General features: G+C 36.3%; 1 protein-coding gene across 5 annotated transcripts; it reads left to right on the forward strand.

The window, feature by feature from the left end:
* Window positions 1-206: 206 nt before the first annotated feature.
* LOC121867030 (histone H4 transcription factor-like) lies at window positions 207-22,394 on the forward strand. 5 transcript variants are annotated; one of them, XM_042366775.1, is made up of 11 exons: window positions 207-289; window positions 5,674-5,867; window positions 7,271-7,442; window positions 12,632-12,786; window positions 13,278-13,461; window positions 14,865-15,017; window positions 15,163-15,361; window positions 15,582-15,711; window positions 16,276-16,412; window positions 19,242-19,440; window positions 20,842-22,394. In XM_042366775.1, exons 1-11 carry the CDS (start codon window positions 259-261, stop codon window positions 20,944-20,946), a joined length of 1,659 nt encoding a protein of 552 aa, XP_042222709.1. In that variant the 5' UTR covers window positions 207-258; the 3' UTR covers window positions 20,947-22,394. The 5 variants fall into 5 exon arrangements, with proteins under 5 accessions (XP_042222709.1, XP_042222727.1, XP_042222717.1 ...); XM_042366793.1 differs by lacking the exon at window positions 207-289 and adding an exon at window positions 352-462; XM_042366783.1 differs by lacking the exon at window positions 207-289 and adding an exon at window positions 360-557.
* Window positions 22,395-23,050: the final 656 nt, after the last annotated feature.

Below are 23,050 nucleotides of genomic sequence, written 5' to 3' on the forward strand. Positions count from 1 at the left end.
TCTTATGTTCTTTTAAGCCGGAACTTTTGACAATTCCTGTGTTAATACGATATCATTGTGCCTGAGACTGGTTGGCTGACTCCATAAGGTTTTTTTTTTTAATCTCTCTGCCTTTACCCATTAATATTTTTATTATTCCCTCATCCTTAATTATATTAAAAAAATATATAGTTTTTCTGTACATCTTAAATATTTCTCGTATTTTTTTGCTATTCTTAGTACTTCTTTTTTTTTTGTGCCAACAGCTTTTAAATATTAATGTTTTCACGGAACACTGAAATGTGGGCTGGTATGTCATATTGGAATTGTGAATTAGTTTGTTCATTTGGTTCTGGTTTAACGTTATAATAGTTGGTTAATGTATATATTATCAAAATGAAGTCCAGTGAAGACTACTGGTACACAAGAGGCAATCAGCTGGGGACGTCTTAAAGCTTCTCTTATTGCTATGACCCAACACATGCGAGTATTTAAATATTCTGTGACTTATCCTCTCCTATAACCGAATAATTACATGGTGAATAATGTTCTAAAGAGCATGTGACAGTGAGAAGCAGGTAACGTATTTTAGTGGATGAGCTAATGATTGAAGACAACGCAATTAAGAACTTGGGGTTGTTTTTTTGGGTAGTCTTTGGGGATTGAGAAGGTTAAGAGAACTGAATCTTGCCCCCAATCCCTGATGTTGAACCTAGAATCTCCTCTAGATTTAGATTTTAGGATTTTAATTGACTTTGGGTGAGCAATATTAATGACAACAGTGATATGGTAAGGCAGTGGTGGGTATCTATAAAGCAAGTTGGTAAGTTCCTATTATCGCTATTTTACCGTGAAGTTAGGTTAGATTAGGTAGGTTTCTTTGGTTGGTTAGGTCATGTTCTATTAGGTTCTCGTGAATGTTGCTTCTTTTATAATGATAAGAACATCTGTTGAAAAATTGAACAAAATCTAACTACTTCTGGTGGTAGTGGTGTTCTCTGACATTACCACATTTAAAAAAAATATACATGTCAGGTAAGGTTTTCAAAGTCTTTTTTTTGGAGTTCTTTAGTATTTTACTCCACATTTTCCCTCTACTGCCCACTTTAAACAACCGATATTGTTGGTAATTGGGTAGTTCTTATGGGTTAAAATAATCGAAAAATATAAATTTGTGTTGGAAATGTAATAGTATACTGTATTAACAACAGACCTCTGCCAATTTTTAATAGAAAACGATTATTAAAATGCTGTGTTTTACATTGGACACTAGTAATTTGTGCAAAAGTGGTTATTTCTAAATTAAACCTAACCTAACCTTAGTTGATAAGAAAAAGAAGCAGCAGAATCGTTGTTAGATGACCTCACCAACCTAACCAAACAAACCTACCTAACCTTACCTAACTTCCTAGCTGGCGGCTCCGACCCTTGGACACCTCGGTATATTAAACAGAACGAAAACTTACTATGATATGGTGTAATTCTACGATTTTTGTGGACGTGAGAGCAGCCGCCCATACCAAAAGCTAATAAACTGGGCATCGGAGTTGATACGTCAATATGATTGGCTGTTTACATCCTGGGATGAGACGTTACCACCAAGAAGACAAACTAGTGCCCACCTATGTGCCTAATTATCTCCCAAATGAAGTATTTGCATAAGAAATGATTATCTTATCAGAACTTACTGATGAAAATGTAGTAAGAAAATAAACATCAAAACAAATAACGCGTCCTTGGGTCAGTCGTCAATATTTACCATAGATTTTTTTTTGCATTCTCTCTATATAAATAGAAATATGAAATTCCATGTTTGACGTAAAACAAATCATTACTTCTATTTTTGTTAGTAGTTTCCACGCACAACAGAAATATGTTTAGGTATGTTTATAGCTACACAACGATTGAATCAATGAGAAATAAATGCCAAATGCTTCAAGCGTAATGGTCAACTATAGTTCTCATGTTTGCCAGTAATGGACGATTAGCCAATGAGAGCGCACTCGTGGTAAAATAGCATTAGTAGGAACTTAACCAATCACGGCAAAATATCTACCACCTAAGAAATAAATAAATATAAAAGTGGGGTAGAAGTGCCGTTTAGATTAATGACCATAATACTGGTCTTTTATTGTCATAATTTAAATTAAAATGTTTGCTTTAATGCACAGAGATATGTGAATGGGTAAAAAAAAAAAGACCAATGAAACACTTAAGGAAATCATAAATATGTACTGTAGTTTTCATGCATCCCAGGAACAGACAACGACCATCACAAGTACAGTACAGGTAGTTTGATTGCAACAGGAATGGACCACTGAGTACGTGCTGCCAGACTTGAGTGTATACCACAGTAGCTCGTTCCTGCAAAAATCAGATGTAGTTCAGTGATGAAGTTTAATTTGACAAAGGTATGGAGGCTAGAACCTACAGGTCCTAGACTTTGTAATTTCCTAAGTTGTTAGCTTCTTAGTTCCCAATGCATGTCATGATAAAACTTATATCTTCTTTGAGTCTACTTACTCGCATATGACAGTGAAATAATATATAATACTGTACTCGTCTCATTGGGTTGAGTTCATTTGAAGATACAGTAATCCTGAAGCAAATGGTTAACTTAAGAATGCATTCAATAATGTTCCTTTTTTCCGTAGATATTCTTTGGATGATAGTAATTTAGTAAATAACAAAAATGATATGACAATGCGCAGAACCTAATATGAATCTGACCTAACCAACCAAAGAAACGTACTTAACCTTACCTAACTTCCTCGCTGAGGGGGTAGACTCCCCGCCATAATATACAGAAAATACAGTACAGTAATATCTCCATTAGCTGGAACAATTGGTGCAGAGCACTTCCGGGAATGAGAGATTTCTGGGTAACGAAAGAATTCTCAAACCCAGAAAAAAATTTATCATTTCCGGAGTATTCAGGGTACCGGGAAAAATTTCTCGGAAGTTACGGAAATTGCGCATTACAGTACATCCTATCTCAAACACCGTAAAGAAAAAAAGCGATCCCTAGAATTTTTCCAAGTAGTGGAATTTTCTTGGAATTATCCAGAATGATGCATTATTTCATTTCTCAAAGCCGGAAAAACTCCCCCATCCCCGGAATTTTCTGTGTACTTGGAAAATTTTCTTGGAATTTTCCAAAAAATGTGCCCCTTGGAAAATCTGTCCCAAACCTGGAATTCTCCAAAGAATTCCAACTTTGGGAAAAATTTTCCAAGAAAATTTCAATTCCTGCAATCGGAGAGTTTCAGTCAAGAGGGATGCAGGCTAATGAAAATATGTATTTACTTTGATATCTTGTACCAAGAAAAACAACTCTCTTGAAGTGGCATGGTGTAATTTTATGTTTTTTTGTGGACATGAGAATATGCTTAGACTGAGCAGATCAAACAAAAAGCAGATGACAACACGCACCTACGTGGTGTATTTTTTGGTGGAATATTTGTGATAAGTATGTACATAATTAATTTCTTCACGTACAAAGCAAGTAGAGACATCATTATCGTGTCATGTGAACAGTTTTTCATCCGTTTTTTAACCTGCAATATTCCTCATCCTTCATACCTAGTCCACTACAGGATTTATGATCATACACAGAGAAGAACTAAAAAAAAATTAAAAATGACTATCATCCAAAGAATATCTGTGGAAAAAATGAACAAAATTGAACAACTCCTGGTGTTAGCCATCTGCTTCAGTACTGTACAGTGGTCCCTCAGTTAACGAACGCCTCGGTTAACGAAATTTTGGTAAACGAATTACTTTCCATAAGAATCTTCAATTCGGTTAACGAACAAAAATTCGATTAACGAAATTCTTACGAAAACGTGTCAACATGTTTTGGCTTGCTCATCGGCTGGTAAGTTAGTCCATCAATACAGTAATCGGTTCTAGGGCTTACATTCTTTCCCATTGGAGTAAATATCAAGAAGGTTGTGCTATTCAATATTTTTCCAAGTTTTATATTAAAAGTATTAGTCATTTTAACACTTATTTAACATAATTGCAGTACAGGGAACTAGTTTTTGGTGCGCCCATCAGCCACTTCACTCACCTACTAAGGCGTCTGTTTGTGTCTCTGTTCAGTGGAGGAAACATCTTGCTTGTGGTTCTCTTGAACACAGAGTATTTTTACATTTTTACAGTACAATTATTGGTCATTCTGAAATTTATTTAACATATTGATAATATATAATGCAGTGCAGTGTTGATTTAAAGAAAATAATCTTGAATTACTCCTAGTGAACTTAAAATTTTATTGGTGAAATGACGGCATCAAGCATGGGTCCCCTGAAAGGTGATTTCTCCTCCATCCCCACTTCCTTCTCTTCTCCCTTCTCCTCCACCCTCACTTCTAATTCCCATCATCATCATCAACCTGAAGCCTTCTACATACACACCTCAAAGTAAGTGTACTTTATTGCATTTTTATTTTTATTTTGTATGTACTTTTTGATGAGCTGGAACCAATTACCCAATATCCCATTGAAACAATGGATTCGATTAATGAAATTTTCGGTTAACGAACAACCTTCTGGAACGAATTGTATTAGTTAACTGAGGGACCACTGTACTGTATTACCGATTTACCGGAGATACAGTTTCCTATAGCTATGACTTTAAACTTAAGAAACTGTAAGTTTGCTGTGGTGTATATGTTAATAAACACAAATCAATGCTGTGCTATGTCTGACTTTAGCAAGAATGTACCACGGCCACTACTGTATATTGCTGTTTAAATTTTGGCTCTACAGTACTTTATTTGGTCGTTCAATCATGCAGAAATAAACTTTGGTTTAGGGAATTTTATTATTATTTTGCTGGGTAAATATTCCAGTGATCATTCATGGCACTTTACATTGATTCTTATATAGGGAGGTAGAGCAAAACAAACAAATAAATCATGAATAACAAGGTTTATGGCAATTTTTGTATTCTCAGTTTGGTAATAAAAGAAACCCAGTCAAGGTGTCTGTGTTTTCCCTGTTTACCTAGAAAATGCAAAAAGTTAAAAAAATTACAGTAGAACCTTGCCATTCATGATTTCGATGATTCGCAGTAAGCAGATGGTGGCTATGGTGGCTAGCTTGCAAGCTTTTTCCCACAGCACAACGTGTCACCCCACGCAGCATCTCGTGTTGTACTCTCAAAACTTTAGTGTTTCTGTGTGAAATGGTCCCTAAAAGACTGCCTAGTGTCAGTGCTAGTGATGCTAGTGGGTGAAATGTAAAAGACAGAAGTCAGTGATGACCCTGACAAAGAAAGTTTTATTGTTATATAAGTTAAAAGAGGGGATGAGTGCCGCTGCAGCTGGTCAATTGTTTGATGTAGGTATAGTAGTGCACTAAGGTTGCTATTTCTTGGAACCTAACCCCTGCGAATGGCAAGGGTCTACTGTAATGATATGTTACTTTGAAAAGTCTTGTGGCAGGTAAATTTTAGAATAGTGTTTTGTTTTTCTTGTATATTAACTGTAATTTTTAAAACTTTTTGTACAGTATTCCTAATGGTCTCTGAGGCCTGAGACTCACTTTCACTTTTTCACACTAGTGTAAACCTATACAATATATAAATTATTTGGGAATACATATTATACAGTGTAGTACTGTTCTGTTATTTGTTGTATAATCTAATATTTACTTATGTGCTACAATGAACTTCTTTTATTTTAAACAGAAAAGAAAATGACACGCAAAAGAAAGTTAAGTGAAATGGATGACGTAGAATGGGGCGGGATGGAAGATGTTACCAGGAAGGATCCCTTACAGTCAGCATTGGAATTAAATGGTATCCACACTGTCTTTATCGTGGATAAGACCCAAGAGCAAGTTGTCAATGACAATAGATCGGAATCTCAAACTGATGAAAGGGTGAGTGGAGGAAGAGGGGTACATTGACTCGAGAAGGTGAGGAAGAGAATGGAGAAAGGGAAAGAGGGGAGTAGATGACCTTCAACATTTCCTGTTGAAAATCTGTGATTTACAGGCATTGTTTATGGTCATAGGATTACAGTACACTTAACACCTTTGTGACTCTTGGTTAAATACTAAGTGGTACATTGTAGATTTAATCTCTTGGGTATGCAGATAGCTGCTTGAGTATAATGTCCACTTTTTAGGAAAACTGGTCTTGATACTGAAAATATGTCAGTCTGTTGTCTGTTCTCTAGTCTCATTCATATAAAAAATCATAAAGTGTGCTGTGCTGGATCAGTTACTTCCTCTGTTTGAGAGAAATGGAGTAATCTCTGGTCCAGTCAGCATATAGGAAGCATCGTTCAACTGAAACTGCCTTATGTAAAATTCATCATGATTTGGTAATAAACACTTGCACAGGAAAGTCCTCCCTCCTGGTCTTGCTGGATCTCTCTGCAGCCTTTGACACGGTGGATCATCATCTGTTGCTTCAGGCTCTTTGGTTGTTTGGTGTCCATGATAATGCACTCTCACTGCATGATTCTTATTTGTCAAAGTGATCTCAATGTGTAGATATACCCTGTACAGTATGTGGCTAATTTTCTTCTTTTTTTAATTTTTTAATTTGTTACATGCACACACAATCGTTCATACAAAATTTGCAAAAAAAATAATTATCATAAGTTCCAAAACATAAAGAGAATACTGTAAACATTTGTTTCATGCACAGGAGTTAGCACACACAGCGGGAGAAGGGGAGGGAGCGGCATGAGGGATCTCTCAATTGTACTCTGTCCCATGTCCTGTGAAACAATTGCCAAATGACAATGCAATATTTTTTATTATTATTATTTTTATTTACTAGTAGTGTACGCATGACACAGTTCAGCCAGACAGTCACTAAGCTGACTCAAGAGACACGTGTGGCTGCTGCCTGTATACTGTGATGTCATATTGGGGAGGGAGAGTGTGGCTGGCCACAGTTACAGCTCGCTACCTCAAGACATACATATACCTTTATAGTGGGGTCTCATTTTGTGTGGGCCTTGCATGCTCGGTTATCGCATTCGGGTACATGTACTGTATTGTACTACAAGTTCACAGTGGTTCAGGATGTAGGTACAGTATATAAACATGCTTGGTGTACAATCAACAGCATTACTGTAGTAAGTCATTTTACCAAGGATAACCCAAGGTAAGCCATTAAAGGGTAATATCCATTGAGATCGTTATTATTGACCTTTTTTTATTTTTTGTTTGTTGGTTGATAAGAGTGTTAGCCTACAGTGGATGTTATGAAATAGGTTATGAAATAGGTTTTACTGTGCATTTGAGCTTTATTTTTTACACTCACACAGACTAGTGAATCCAGTGAGGAAAAGAAGAAATCCAGCACCAAAATTAAGAAGATCTCCGGTGCAATGAGGTTGAAGCAGATGTCCCTCAACTGTGAGTGGAACATGTGTACAGCTGTTTATAAGAAGATGGAACGATTCATATTCCATATTGCTGACCATCTTGCTGTAACAGGTGGGTTCATATTTATTTGTTCCAGGTGTTGTGATGTGTTCATTATTACTGTAGCCATTAACCCTTTTGTTGCAGCTTGTGATAAATTTGCTGTACACACAATTTAAAAAAAAATGAGCACTTGCAAAACATTTTCATCCTGCAAAAATAATAATATGCATGCAGACTAATGGTAACCAAAGAATATATAAATAATTTACTTAGCTTGGTTAAATTGTGGTGAAGAACTCCTGTACCGTGTGAAGTGGATTGTTCTGGGTCTTACTTCCTCCATGATGACTGTGTGTATACTGAGGCATGGCTAGGAATCTGGGGATGGTGTAAGGGTACCTAGAAGCCTGTGGTACACTGTCAGCTAAAAAATTGTTGCCAAAATTTTGGTGGCTTGCTGGCCTTTTGCAGCTTCAGCTGCAGATCATTCTATTCAGGGTTTCTACTGGTCTGGAAAACCTTGAAAAGGCGGGACTTTTATTTGGGACTAGAAAACTTGGGAAAAGCCCGGGAATTTTATAAAAAAATCATGGGATTTTATGTGACTTCAGTTCAGCTTCAAAATACTGTTATTTTGACAGCAATCTTACCATAAATTAAAGATGTACTATATAATAGGTAAATAATTAAACTTTTAGTAACAAATTCCAGTAAATAGTTCCACTCCAATAACTGAATTGTTTGTGTACCTGTCATATTTCATGTTAACGATCAAATAACCAAATATTACAGGTTATACCTACTAATTCTGCAGTGATTATTGTCAAAGATGAAGTGGATTATTCCACATATTTATCATGAGTCATATAGGTGGATCAAGAATGTAGTTTTTCAGTTTTTGCCATATTTCTGACTTTTTTTAAATGTCCAGGTCAACCCATGTGAGTTGCGCAAATCCGAGGAGAAAAATATGGAGGGGGTTCAAGGTCTTTGCCGATGTTCATCACTAGGCCTAATGATCATCTTGATCATAGCTGGTTTAATAAAATAGTCGGTGATCTGCAATATTGAGACCTGACAAAGAATTGGCTGTTTAAATTTAGCGCTGGGTGGACAGTTTACCGAAGCAGTCCCGAAAGGGCCTTCAGTTACTTGGTTAATATCATAATTATCATCTTTAAATTTCCCAATAATATATACATATTATTGAAAATATTTAATTTTGTTATTCTCTCATATTAAATACCGAATTAATGTACCTGGAATTTCTCAAATTTCCACCTGAAAAACCAGGAAAAACCAGGGAATTTTGTTTTGTCTGGCCAGTAGACACCCTGCTACTGGCTTTTTGCAACCATTGGGTTAAATTAGAGAATTAACACCATTGCAAAGCATATCTAGTAAGGCATCTAAAAAGAATTAACAACAGTGAATAAAGAAATCCAGGTTGCTCTTGATTTTGTCCCATCTGCAATGATGTTGGAAATAGCTTGCAAGAGGGGAAAAGTATGTATTTTAGCTTATATTTGTGGGGTTAGACGAGTATTGTACGTGGAGAAAATGATACAAGAAGGTTGATGTGCCAAGTAGCAGTGGGGACAAGAAAATGAATGCACAATATTTGGGGAGGATGAAGAGTACCACTTGGTGGTCTGTCACTCTTGTTCACTGTTCAAACAAAGAATGTGTGAGTGACAGGAGTGAATGGTGTCAAACGTATTTTGGGGATGGACATTCTCCTGATTGGTGATTAGTGATGCAAAGCAAAAAAAATATTCTTTTTTGAATAATAATTTTATTTTATTTTATTTTTTTTGCAAAAAACAAAGTGGAGCAAAAACACATTTGAACTATTTGTACTTACATGATGCAACTAAGTTTTATTTTACTTTCCAAGAAACGTGTAGATGTCGGTTGTATTTCATTAATAATAATGAAATACAATCAATATATACATATTTCTTTTCCCTAATCTAAGATCTAATTACAGGTATTAAAGGATAATACAGAGAAGAATGTAAAACTGTGTAAAGAATTACTGTTGTAAATAATGTTACTGTGTATATTGGAGAGTTGGACTGTGGTACCGGTAATGGACCGGTATTGTACACGTTTAAACAGGTTCTAACAAGCTGCTGGGCTGCCACTATTTGAGCAGCCCATTGAGTGACTGAGTACAGCTGTCTCTGTGGAATGAAATATGAACTGAGTGTAGGAAATGCCAGGGAGAAAGAAAATGGCAGTTATGGCTCTTTTTAAAGACGTAGAGGGTGAAAGTTTTATGACATCTTGGGTGAAATGTATATTTTGTAGTACTGTAGTACTGTTCTGAGCAAGATTGGAACAAGAAAGGTGAAACATATTGAAAATTGTTTGAAGTGTACAGATGATATAAAGGAGATATACCTGAGTTCAGATAAATTGGGGTAGCCATAGCATCTGGAAGTGGAAGTCATGGGACACAGTCTAACTCAAGCTATAGTATACTCAGACTCGGATGATTCACATATTGTAAACCTATCAAGTACTTCAACTCCCCAAACAAGCGTGAATGCGTGAGTGAGCAGTCACGGTGGTGCCACTGGTGAGCAAATAACGCATTTGTTTGCCGTGGCGGTACATTTGAAATATTTCCTGCCCGATTTCCCCCACGAATTAAAAAAATTATCGCTATACTGTATATAGGAAAATTTCGATAATTTAGGTAGCCTTGATATAAAAAATCGTTGTATAAAGTAGCGATATATCCCGACCCTACTGTATTTTGTTTAAGGATATTTTATTGAAACAGTCTTGTAGAAAATTGTTCAGGATTATTATGGTACCAATTCATCTTCTGAGCACAATTATAACAGATACTGTACTGTGGATAAAAGCTCATACACTATTATGCTAGCTGTAAATATTTTCACTCATGACATCAGCTTAAATGTAATGGGAGAGTGTTTTTTCGTGCGAGATGCATAATTTAGACTCTTAGAAAACAATTTCCCAGTACAGTACCTGGAAACATTCCAGGGATGAGAAATTCATTTCCATACCCAGAAATCTCTCATTCCAGGAACCACTATTAATTATTCAGGCTAATGAGGATATCACTTTACAGTATTCATAAAATGCCTTGAATACTGAATGCAGGTAAATACTCAAAAAATATGTATTGAGTACATTACAGTGAATACATGAACACTGAATATGAATAACCAAAGACTGTATGCTGGGTGTGGCAGTGTGTTCATATGCCTGCTCTCTTAACCAGATACGTCCTTATGTTAGAGATACGAAGGGATTTTCCTTAATAGCAGCTGCAATGACATTCATTATTTTGTTCCCCTGTTATGCAGCAAGGGTGCTATAACCGGGAAAAGTCCATAGTGTTGTCAGCTGCTTCATAGTGGGAAATTTGCCTTGCTACAGTGAATTTGTGCACACCAGACTGCTGTACCACCTCACTGTTGCTTGTAATGTTGTTGTGGAGAGTGTTGATGGCACCTCACGTTTCCTTGGATGTTTCATCTCTGCATATGCCTTCCATTTTGTTTGGATGATTGTTGGAGAATGAATTGGCCACAACACTATATACCACTTAGGTTTCAGTTGTATAATAAAAGAATCAAATCCCATGAACTGAGGCCATCATTCATTCTTCAAGATCGTCTAACTAAAGGAGAATATGCCTGGATTTCATAAGGATAAGGTTTTGAATTAAATTGACATGATTAATGGGTAGAGGGGGAGTACCATACAGTATAGTACAGTAATCTCTAATTATTTCAGTCAGCCCTTTTGTTACACGTTGCTGTTCTCCCATAAATATATATAATTTGGGATATGGCAACTCTTCTGTTCAGGTCTTCAATTATCCTTTCCTACTGTATGCCACAAATAACATCTAGTCATTCACCAATAGAGTACTGCAGAGTATTTGACCATTGGTTTTAATGCAAATACAGTATTAGGCTTAGTATTATTTTAATAAACTAAATCACAGAACATTACACAATAAAGGGTATTAGACCTACATTGAGGCACCAACCCAACAAATACGTACATGTGTGTCTGTACGTACTTGCTCATTCTGGTTTCCATTGGACCTGAGGGTTGTTTTATTTTTATATTTTGTATGGATGTGGTAAGAGAAAGCGTGGAATTTGGAAAAGGTGAAAATTGATGGGTGTGGAGATTACCAACAACACATGAGAGGTGAGTGGAGGCAGTCAGCACATGACATTTTCTTTTAGCACTGTTAAACTTAGTTTCTATCACTTTTGCTTTTTATTTGAGGACGGTGTGAAAGAAAAATTAGTCATTATAAAAGAAAGAGTACAGAGCACTTCAAGCAGGAACCAAGATTCCTTGAAGCAGCAGTCATACTTCAAGGCATGTAAACAAAGTTGGCTCACCAGGGGTTAAGCATGGTTTTTTAAGAGAATGTTTCTCTAAATATATAATGGGAATCAGTGTGTTGCTGTGGAACAGTATTATAATTGTTTTATATATTTGGCTTAGCATTTAATATTACTGTTAACACTTTATTTCCAATTTCATCTGTTTTTTCTTAATTATTGTACAGTACTGCACAATATAGGTATAAAATTATACTACTACTGTACCGCTTGTATTTCACTTATTATGTTTATTATTGCCTTATGATCATTGTGTACACCAAATACTTTCAGGAAAAGCATCTTTTGTGGCTTTTTAAGATGGTTTGGGAGTTTTTTTCCTTGGAACATTTCCCAGGTGCTTTGATTTATGAAAAATAAATTTACAAAATGTTTTCCAAGAGTTGAACACTTTCATAAATTGAGGAATGCCTGTAATGTGTATGAACTACAGTGCCCAGTATATTATTGTTTTATGCCTTGAAGGTTTTGTTTCTGAGGAGCACATTACATAATACCCTTTGATCCCTCAACTGAGAGTTCAGAGGGATTTAGCAGTGATTCTATCTCTGAGAGAGATTTGGTTTCCATGTACCTATGGTAATAACTTTCCATAATTTCAATGGATTAGTTTCATTTAATGTTGCAGAAATATTTCATAACATGCTTTTGCCTTGGAATACTGGGGTAATAGGCAAGTTTCTTGCCTAATTAATCTGAATTGTTACATCTAGACCGAGCCATTTTTGTTTGATGGGATGTTTCTTTTCTGGTGGCTCTTGTTTTTAACTACTTTTTGGGGGGGATAACAATATAACAGCGAGAAAATGAGTACAGTATCTAGGGAAAATTAGACGAGTGAATTACTTGCAGAACCTCCGTCGGGTGATGGGCACCTGTGTCACTGGAGAGACTGTTGGTTTGTCTGTAACACAAAGGAGGAGTTGGACCGCCATGTGTACTTTCATGCCTTTCATACCAAGACCAAGTCTATGGGAAAAGTTTTAATGGAAGAGAGACAGGAACAGGTAAGGAGGGCTTAGCCTTAGTTGTACTCAGTCAAATATTAATGTGAATGTGAAAACTTAAGAGTTATGTATTGATGCAACTGTTTATTTTAGAAAGTGGTGCTCTATATGTAGTTTGTTGGGTAAAGACTCAAGGTGTCAATGTTTAGTCTCCAGTTGATTTTTGTGTACCAATAGGTGAGATGTAAATAAACTTACTATTAAATACAGTAGAACGTCGATTTAAAGCGATTTAATTTAAGATTACGGTATTAATTTAAAGCGACACCCACAATTACGGACATGTTTTAATTTAAAGCGAATCTTTCCTATTTTGCGCGAGTCAATCTGGTGCATCATATTTTAAAATTCGCGCCTCATGTTTCTCTGGGCACGCTACACTGTCCTAAGGGCAAAGCTGTACTGTACATATACTCAAAATAATGTACTAAATGATTTCTATATTCATCAAAATGCGGTATGTGTGATTGAAAATTGCTTTTACTTTGCAGTGTATGTTGGACAACAGTGGTCGCAACATGATACCAGAGATTCCAGAAGCGTTTCAGTGCATGTGGGAAGACTGTGATCTTAGATTTGCCTCTGCACAGGATTTTTACTGGCATGTTCATGGCCATGTGAGATGTGTTGACTCTACTGGAGAAACGAAAAAGGAGTTTCTATGTTCCTGGGAGGGTGAGTATCACATTCAGGTACAGTATTCCCTTAAAGCTCACAGTTTTAAAGCTTGCATCCCTCGGAAACTCATGGATTGCCGTGGAAAATAAATAAAATAAATCTGAGGCTGTGTGCCAGGGATCAAGAGAAGTCAACACTACAGGACAGTACAGAGCACCATATTGCCCAGGTCATATGGTGCACCCTATAATTAGCAAGGTACATTTTGGAAAAATAATTTTTGCAGATTTAATAGCCTACTGTACTGGCAAAGCCAAATCACTGGCTATATGCTATCATGTTTCTCACTACCACAGCTTGCTATCACTTTATGGACCTAATATCAAACATTTGTTGGTATTACAGGTATTAATAAAATTAACCAGATTTAATACAAAAGGATATAATTATACGTATAGGTACCTACGGTATATACACCTTACAAATACTTGTCGGTACCGGGCATGTTCACACGTAACTGTCCAGTACACCAGATCATCTGATGTTTCAGAGGTACCTGTGTTGTCTTTGCATTGTCACTACCACAACTAACTATCACTGTGTGGACCTAATATCCATACAGTGTTATTTCATATTTATGTTTATTTATGTTATTTCATATTTATTATATTGTCTTATGCATACATAATGTTGTGATATATGTGTGTATAGCTATTTATATACTGGTCCTCCCCGACTTACGACCTACTCGACTTACGACCACCCGGACATACGACCGCCCCAGTCGTACCAAAATGTTGTCAAATTACTTATTTTCGAGTCCCAACGTCAGTGATTGCGCTGTGTACTGACAAAATTTTCGTTTGTAATTCACTTTAAAATGGCTGGCAAGCTTAAAAGTGAGAGTTTTGTGGTGCTGAGAAGAAAAAGAGACACCCATTTTAGATTTTCTATGTATTATTTAAGCATTTTTTACTTACGACCAATTCGACTTACTACCTGGATTTGGGTCCCTAACCCCGTCGTAAGTCGGGGAGGAGCTGTATGTAGTTTGCACACTCCTGGGACTGGCATGAAAGACTCGGGGATTTTGCTTTCTCCCGGAATCCATTTTACCTAACCCCAGCGAGCTTTAAGGGAATACTGTAATATATTTTTGGTTGGTAACATTGAGCTTCATACAAATGTAGCTAAGGAAATGCAGACTATTTTCCAGGAACTATTTCTTATTTAAAGGGGTTTGGTGAATATTTTATTCAGTTTGTACCTATAATGTTAAATGCCAACCTAATTAATAGTTTGATAGATAGCTGATGATCATGTGAATGCCTTAAATAGAATGAAATAATATTTTCAGGAGATATTTTTGTACAATGTCATGGGAGATTAAAATACATTGAAGGACTGGGGAATGGTTTATTTTAACTGTAAAGTAAAGTAAAGTTTGTTATTTCCTTCAGGTTGTGCAGCAACTTTTATACTACAGAGTCGGCTCAGAGATCATAGCCGCAGCCATACCCAAGAAAAAGTGGTGGGATGCCCCAACTGTGGTGGAATATATGCTTCCAACACCAAGTTCTATGACCATTGTACCCGGCAGATTCCTCTGTATTGTAAGTTGAGTGGCAGCTTATTATTATGGTGATTGAGTTTTCAATATATTTATGGGATTTGGAATGGAACTCAAAAGTTATTTTGTGTGATTTGTAAAAAATCTAACTTGCTAACTTGTGTAAATCCTCGTATTTTTTTTTTCAGCTCAGCAGTACCAGTGTTCTCACTGCTCAAGAAAATTTGCAAATGAGAGATTGTTGCGGGATCACGTGCGGCACCACATAAACCACTTTAAGTGTAATGAGTGTGACATGACCTGCCCAAACAAGTCAGCCTTGGCTGTCCATGTTCGATACCGGCATAGTACAGAACGACCTCATAAGTGTCTGCAGTGTGGTCGAGGGTATGACCCGTAGCAAGTTTAGTGCAGTAGCTGTTTGATAAATTTAGTACTGGAAAGGACATTAGCCAGGATTTTATATCACTTTTGTTGAATGTTCAAATTCTTGTCTGGATTTACTTATTTTACCTTAGAACTAAGTGGAACTAATAATAAATTGCGGAGTGTTATCAATAATTAGCTCGAGCTTAGGACCATTGTTCATCACTATTTCTTATTCTAGTTTTACAGGCATAACGGACTTATCCCGACATCTGTCTGTCCATTCTGAGGAGCCTCCATATCCCTGTCCTGATAACACCTGTGAGTTTAAATGTCGTGCAACTTCTACTTTGAACCGACACATTAAAACGGTGAGAAACTGTTATTCATTATTTGTGATTTATCTTTGCATTAAATACATCAAACTGTCAGAGGTATTCAGGACAGAGGAGCCGTACAGAGTTTTACAAGTCACTGGAACAACATTGTCATGGCATTTTTTTTATTTGCTCTGTTACCTTCTCCTTCATGGTTGTTTAGTCAATAATATTTATGGAAATTGATAAGAACAAATCTTTTTTTCATTATTGCTGTTTGGTACGTTGACAGAATCATTGATATTGTCCAGTTATTTCTCTTAAACTGTCAACATGCAGGAGCAAATATTGGAGTATAGTACTGTACATATTAAAATTGTAAGGCATTGGTTTGGCTCTTCCACTGATGTATCACGTGATTAAAGTTCTGGTATCAATTAGAAGAGAATAAGGTTAGACTACTTTACTTTCATCCTTGATTTATTTCACAAGATACAGTCTGCTTATCCATGAGTCATCCTAATTCTTTTAACAGTTGACTATGGAGAATTTTCTAGAATGTTTAAGTTATGCAGATAAGACTTGGAAATTTTTCATTGAATAAAAAGTATATTTCAGGCCCATAATGGACTAAGAAAGGACCACTATGCTTGTCACATGTGCAACTCAAAGTTCAATATTGGAATTTTGCTGACCAGACACCTGATAAAAGAGCACAGCTTTCACTCCCAGCCAGTAGGACACACTCGGTTCAGGTAAAGTGAATGTTCCAGTAAATTTCAAGTCACTTTGAATATGGTTAAGAAGATGGAAAGTGTATGTAAATGTCTGTTTATTTCCTTTCAATATACTGTACAGTTATCCCTCGAGATACGAACATTTGAGATAGGAAAATTTGCTTATATGAATTTCTTAAATTACCACCTCTTATAATTATTATTATTATTATTATTATTTTGGCACATTCTGTATGTGTGCATGTACCAGGTAACTGAATGAAGAAAAAAAAACGCGCATAACTCACACCAATACGTCAAGGGTTCGAGCCTCGGCCGGGACACACATGAGAAGGGTGTTATCCAGTGACCCTCACTACCAAACACCACAGGTTGCCCGGTCCCTGGTTTCCTCCTGTACTAACACTGGTTAGACCGCCCAAATGGCGAGTAAGCTGATAAGTGGCGAATATAATAATAATAATAATAATAATAATAATAATAATAATAATAATAATAATAATAATAATAATAATAATAATACTGTAATAATAATAATAATAAAAAAACAACCATAACATAACTCATTACCTTTGCCTGGTGGTGGTGTTTTGTAACCTGAAAAAGAGGTGTTAATTTAGGAAATTTACTACCTGTACAAATTTAAGTATTTAAGTTTTTATACTGAGGGATACCTGTATGCAAATTTGGGTCCAGGCAAAAATTCAAATCACACCCTGGGAGTCAACTGGTGCAGTCACATTCCCTTAACGCCCTCCCTACCAGGCTGAGGTGCGAGTAATGTTATGGTTACAGTATTTTTCAACTAAAATTTTTGGGTTTTACAGTAAAGGGGCTCCTCTACTTAAGAACGTTCAACTTAAAATCTTTCAGAGATACAAACATCATCACTGAGGGGGGGGGTTACCTGCCAGAATAGGTGTTTAATGTGGATGAGACTGGATTATTTTGTAGAAAATTCCAGGTAGAACAAACATTACCTAAGAGGAGAAGAGTGAGCCAGGTTTTAAGGCTGCATTAAAGGGTATAGCTGTACTAAATATCCATAATCTTTTCATTTTTTACAATATGTTTGGTGTCTACAAGAGTAAAGTTCGACTTACAAACAATTGGACTTGCAAACAAGCCTCAGGAACGTAACTCGCTCGTAAGTAGAGGAGCACCTGTATAATGTGAAAGGAAGTGAATGTGTAGTGGAGATGATGTGGATGTTTAATAGATATGATGTGAATGTTTAGTGGCGGTAATGTGGTATTTAATACAGTACTGTACTGTATGTCACAAAACTTTAAAAAGTTCGCCCAAAATTAAGTTTTAACAGAATTGCGTCAAATTTTGATGTGTCAAAGTAGCAAGTAATTTATATCAAATAAACTAATTGGCAACTTCGGGGTCTGTAGGAAGGGAAGACCGGAATTATAAACATGCACTATTATCTCTGTGTGGGCTGCCTTAACTCCTGGATTACAGTGCTTATCCTACTCCCTGAAAAAATATATTTTTAGTGTTAGAGAAGTAAAGTGATGTTTGTGTAATGTAACATTATTTTCGTATTTACAGGAAAAGTGTTTAGTTTTCAAAAGCCAATAACGTATTCGGCCATACAACCTCGTTATAGTGACAGTGTCTCGAAAAAAGTCTCTAAAAGAGGATGATTTTCTAGTCTTACATGAATTTTATCAGTACCATTCTCTCCATTATAGTGTTGGTTGCAAGATGCAATATAATTTATATTGATATAAAACATAGGCATTAAAATAATCAAACAGATAAAAAAACGATTTTACCATTTGAGAATCGTTTTTTTTTTGCTATTTTCTAAAAAACTTTTGGTCATATCAGAAATATGAGTACTGGCTTGGAAAGCTCATAAAATTCCACTTCTAGCAGATTATAGTACAGTACTTAAACAGTTGGCTCAGACAATTTTGAGCTTGGAGGCTGTGAACTTATTGGTGTGTACATTTTTTCTCATGTTTATTAGAAGTAAAAAAAATAGTTTTATACCAGTACTTGTATTATTCGTTTTTTGGGGGGGGGACTTCTGTTGCAGAGCAGTCAGTTATGAAACCAAAGATATATGGTTTATGCCAATAAAAGCAAGTTTGGGAGGGGAAATTGATAAAGCAAAAAAATAAAAATAAAATATTCACCATGCACTGTCTTGCCTACCCTGGGGGCCTTAGAGATGTGATCTTGGAACTGGAAAACTTAAAACTTATCTCGTGCGGGAGAGAGTTAAGAGATAAATATATCAAATGAAAAAAGTCGATATACTGATGAAAAATGTAGTTTCCTCCAACAGAATTTCATTCTAAGGTCATATTATGAATGGGCCTTTTGTGTTTGGTAATATCTCACTGTCTTATACTGCTTGATTAAGAAATGTATACAGCACTGTCAGTTAATGTAGCATTTCTTGAAAACTACATTTATAATGTTAAGGTTGTCAAATGAATTTTGTAATACATACAACATGCTTTTAGATTGAACCCAGGAGACTTCACATGGGAAGCTGGGAACTGTAATTACAATTAGTTCGTCTATTCCAATTGCAACCATTGGCCCTCGCATTACTGTAGCTGTGCATATACTGTGTTTGGCAATTGTTTGGACCTGCCTTTTTGGACCTAGGCATAATCCTCCATAATCAATGGTAACATGCTTCAATTTATGTTCTATTTCTTAAGGGTAGTGTTTGCAAAAAGATAGAATGAACTGCTCCTGATGATAGTACCAAGCCATGACTGTCAAGGGTTTCTTGGGTTTGATCCAAAAGTATGGTGAATGCATACTATGGGCTTGTTTATGAAATAAGATTATTTTGACTGAACTTTCTTTGAACAGGTACAAGCAAGATGATGATGGGTTTTATAGACTACAGACAGTTCGGTATGAAAGCATTGAACAGACACAGGAAATGTCAAATGAAGATGAGGAAAGTATGCTGGAGGAACAAGTAGATTCACCTCCTTCATCTTCAGCATCACAGATCTCTAAAGCTGACCGTCCTACACAAAAGTGGATAAAGGACCGTGAGAGTCCAGTGAGTAAAAACTCTTGTCTCACCACATTTAGTGCCTTCTTTCTGCTGTAGAATTTTTGTTTGTTTGTTTAGATTGAGCAGGGTTTGTCAATTCCTAAGAGCACCAAGCAGAAACATATGTGGGCTTACTTTTTGCTGAATTAATTGTCAGTTGTTGAGGAAGTCAATAGATATGATTACTGCCAAAATTGAGAATTGGTAATGTTAGGATAAAGAGTTGGAGCTTCCCATGCATGGTAAGTGGCCTATGTGAGCAAATTGTTGATATAACACTTTTGTTTGGCTGTGGTGTTATAACATTTAGTATATAATAAAAAGACTGGATTAAGAGTATTGAGAACTAATAAGGAAGAAAATTTGAGATGAAGATTTTGTGTGGAAAAGGTAATAAGTAAGATGAGATGGACATGTAGAAAATATGAATGACAATTTGGAAAACTGAGAGTTTGTCAAGTTACTGCATACTGCTCTAGGCATTCTCCAGGTTTGGGTTTGGTACAATACTTGCCCCCTCCCACCTGCACTGATGAAATGGACAGATGAAAAAAAAATGAATATGGAATCTTTCAGACAATTTAATTCTAAGTCTAAACAAAACCTTTCAGTAGTTGGTGTTGTCTCCTCGTACTTGGGAGATGGCTTAAGTTAGTAAGGGTTTGAGTCGAGAGACTCGAAAAGGTCGGTGTCGTACTTGAGATTTTCAGAGTATTTTTTCTGACGTGCTGCTCCTTGGTCAGGTGGCAGAATCAGGTAGCTGAGGGTTCAACAAGCATCAGTGTTTCCACTCAGTTCCACACACTCAAGTCTAGTGAATTACCCGAGCATTCATTTTTCCCAAAGAAATTCACGTTGGGTTTGAAGAGCCTTTATGCAGGGGACTTTAGTGTGCAGGAACTGAATGATTTGTTGGGTGAGGATCTCTTGGCAGAAATATGTTCCATCCCAGCTTTGGCCATACAGCTTCAACACCCATATCATGTGGTGGGCAGTTAAAAGGATAAAACAACCACAGTCAGATTTGAGTAACTCCTGGTAGTACTTTTCATAGGGAACTCCATCAAATGTCTTCAACCATACCCTGCCATTTTGGAAATTTGGTTTCCTGCTCATATAAATAAAAAAAAAAAACTTGACACTGACCTTTTTGAGTCTTCCCTCCTACCCTTGCCAACTTGAAGGTATCCGATAAGTACAAGGAGACAACAACTATTGAGCGGTTTAGACATAGAATTAAATTGTCTGGTTTCATCTGTGCAGGCGAGGGGGTGGGACCATTGTTTGCCACCCTGTTCATTGTCAGTTTTGGACTGTTGAGGGTGTAATTTTAGAACTGTGCCAGAATTTGTAGAATAACTAATGTAGAGGCCAATGTTTTGACATGTCAAATATCTTTTATTTCAGGATGACTGGGGAACCCTTGATCCTCACAAGCTACTGAATTTGAAAAATCCTACTTCTCAAAAACTTGGTGAATATGAAGACATTCTATTGCCATCACAGTTTTAGCTGCCAATTGCATGAAATGTGGAGGAAAATTTACATGAATCTGGTTTGTAAGTGATAAGAGTACTGGTATGGGGGGGTCTCCATTATACGTTAGGATGTGTTCCAGAGAAACGTGACATACAGTGAATCTTTTTATAATGAGTTTTCCCCATAAGAATTAATGTAATTACAGGTACTGTATATGCATTCCATTGTGTACAGTAATACCCCTTGAAAGTTCAGGATTTTTGCCTAGAAAGAGAGAGAACTTTCAGCAAATTAATTTAACATGGAATCACTATAACTTAGTGCATGTACAGTAGCTAAAACACTATCTGTGCATGCTTTGTGGGAAACAATATGAGACCATGGATGATAAATTTTGGTATACGAGGGCTGTCACTAGTCATACGTAAAATTTTGGAGCATATCGACCCCCACCTGCACAGATAGTTGTTTTAGCTACTGTACAAGTATTTGGGTATGGAGATACATTCCTAACAACATTAATTATTACCTTTGAATGATACATGATGGCATGATTTTGTGACTTGGGCACTTAAACAACTGATTAGTGTATAAACCAAGGCATATGTAGATAAAAAAAAATATTATTATAAAGGGATCTTGGGGCAAGAGTTGTCCCTTCAGTACAGCCAGCAACCCTCCATCACCTCCTCTCCTCAGCTACTTGCCCAGGTGTAGTTTTGTATATTTTTTTCGCTCCATTTCTTTACATACAAACCCTCCATTGTATAATAATTGAATAATTCTTTTTTTTAATTTCAATTTTTTGGTGTGGGAACACTCCTGTGAATTAAACATCTGTGGTGAGGTATACAGTAGTCCAGCAAGTCAGTCGCAGGTGGTTTGGTGACACTCCACCTCCCACACACAATTTTCCTCCACTGTCTTAATATACAGTATTTTCTTTGTTCATGAGGAATACTTGCACATTATGAATTTTCTCAAAATTGTGTGGTTATTTACATATAGCAATGGTGTTAGTGTGCAGTTGTGTTGGAGGTAACTGATGTATTTTAGCATCATAGACTTGAACACTTAATGGGCACTTTTATTACTAATTATTTTTACATTATTTTAGATGTTAACACTATTTGTGCATCACATTCAGATATACACGGACTTAAGTTTAAAACAGTGGACGATGCAGTTGAAATATATGCGAAACAGATGATGTACAATACAATGAACATTTCTTAAATTTCTTCATCTGTTAATGACCTACAGTACTGTATATGTATATTGGTACAATGTATAATGAGAACCCCCTGGACATATGTATTTCCCTCATAATAAATTTTAATCAGGATTAAAGGTTTACATTTATGTCATGATTAGTCTCCTGTTATAGTATTACATAACTTGCCCCCCATAGTAACTACCTCGTAAAATTGTACCAAGTTATCAAAAATTGCAATACTGTACAATAAAATTAAAAAAAATAATTCTCCTTTTCACTTGTCTTACCGATATATTCGATTGTCAAAGATAACAGCTGAATAAAATGAAACCAAGACGGATATATCTGTGATAGTTGATGTTGAAGTACCACAAGAGAACTGCTGTATTGTACTGTTCAAAGCTACCTCAGGATTGTTAGGTCAAAGATATGCTCTAAAGTGAGTCAAGTAGTCTTGTTCATGGTATTTTTACAATATTGGTTTTGTGAGGTTACTCCACTACTACATGATCACCTTCACTCATGGAAGATGACATAGGATACATGATGTAGCTATGTGATGAAATGGCAAGAGGTTGTTGAATACTTGAAGTTTACAGAAACAAGAGGAGTTGAACATTAACCCCTCGAACCATGTCCCCTTCTAGAGCAGTGTTCGAAGTGTTCTCCAGAGTAGTGTTCCATGTAGAAGTGTTATCCAGAGTAGTGTTGCATGTAGAAGTGTTCTCCAGAGCAATGTAACGTAGAAGTGTTCTCCGGAGTATTATTCCCTGCAGAAGGGTTCTCCAGAGCAGTGTTCTCCAGAGCAGTGTTCTGCAGAGTAGTGTTCCATGTAGAGGTGTTCTTCAGAGAACGATTGTGAAATGAATGAATACAGTAATTGGTAGATGTAAAGAAGGGGAGAACTAATGCTTGATACTT

Source organism: Homarus americanus, unplaced genomic scaffold, assembly GCF_018991925.1.
Source record: "Homarus americanus isolate GMGI-L3 unplaced genomic scaffold, GMGI_Hamer_2.0 scaffold32583, whole genome shotgun sequence".
Taxonomy (NCBI): Eukaryota; Metazoa; Arthropoda; class Malacostraca; order Decapoda; family Nephropidae; genus Homarus; species Homarus americanus.

Excerpts from the sequence above, each read along its gene's own strand:
- LOC121867030 (XM_042366775.1), top strand. The coding sequence starts at position 259 with ATGTTTTCACGGAACACTGAAATGTGGGCTG. Across the intron at positions 290-5,673 it reads GAACACTGAAATGTGGGCTG|AAAAGAAAATGACACGCAAA; the intron begins GTATGTCATATT and ends TATTTTAAACAG. Across the intron at positions 7,443-12,631 it reads TGACCATCTTGCTGTAACAG|AACCTCCGTCGGGTGATGGG; the intron begins GTGGGTTCATAT and ends AATTACTTGCAG.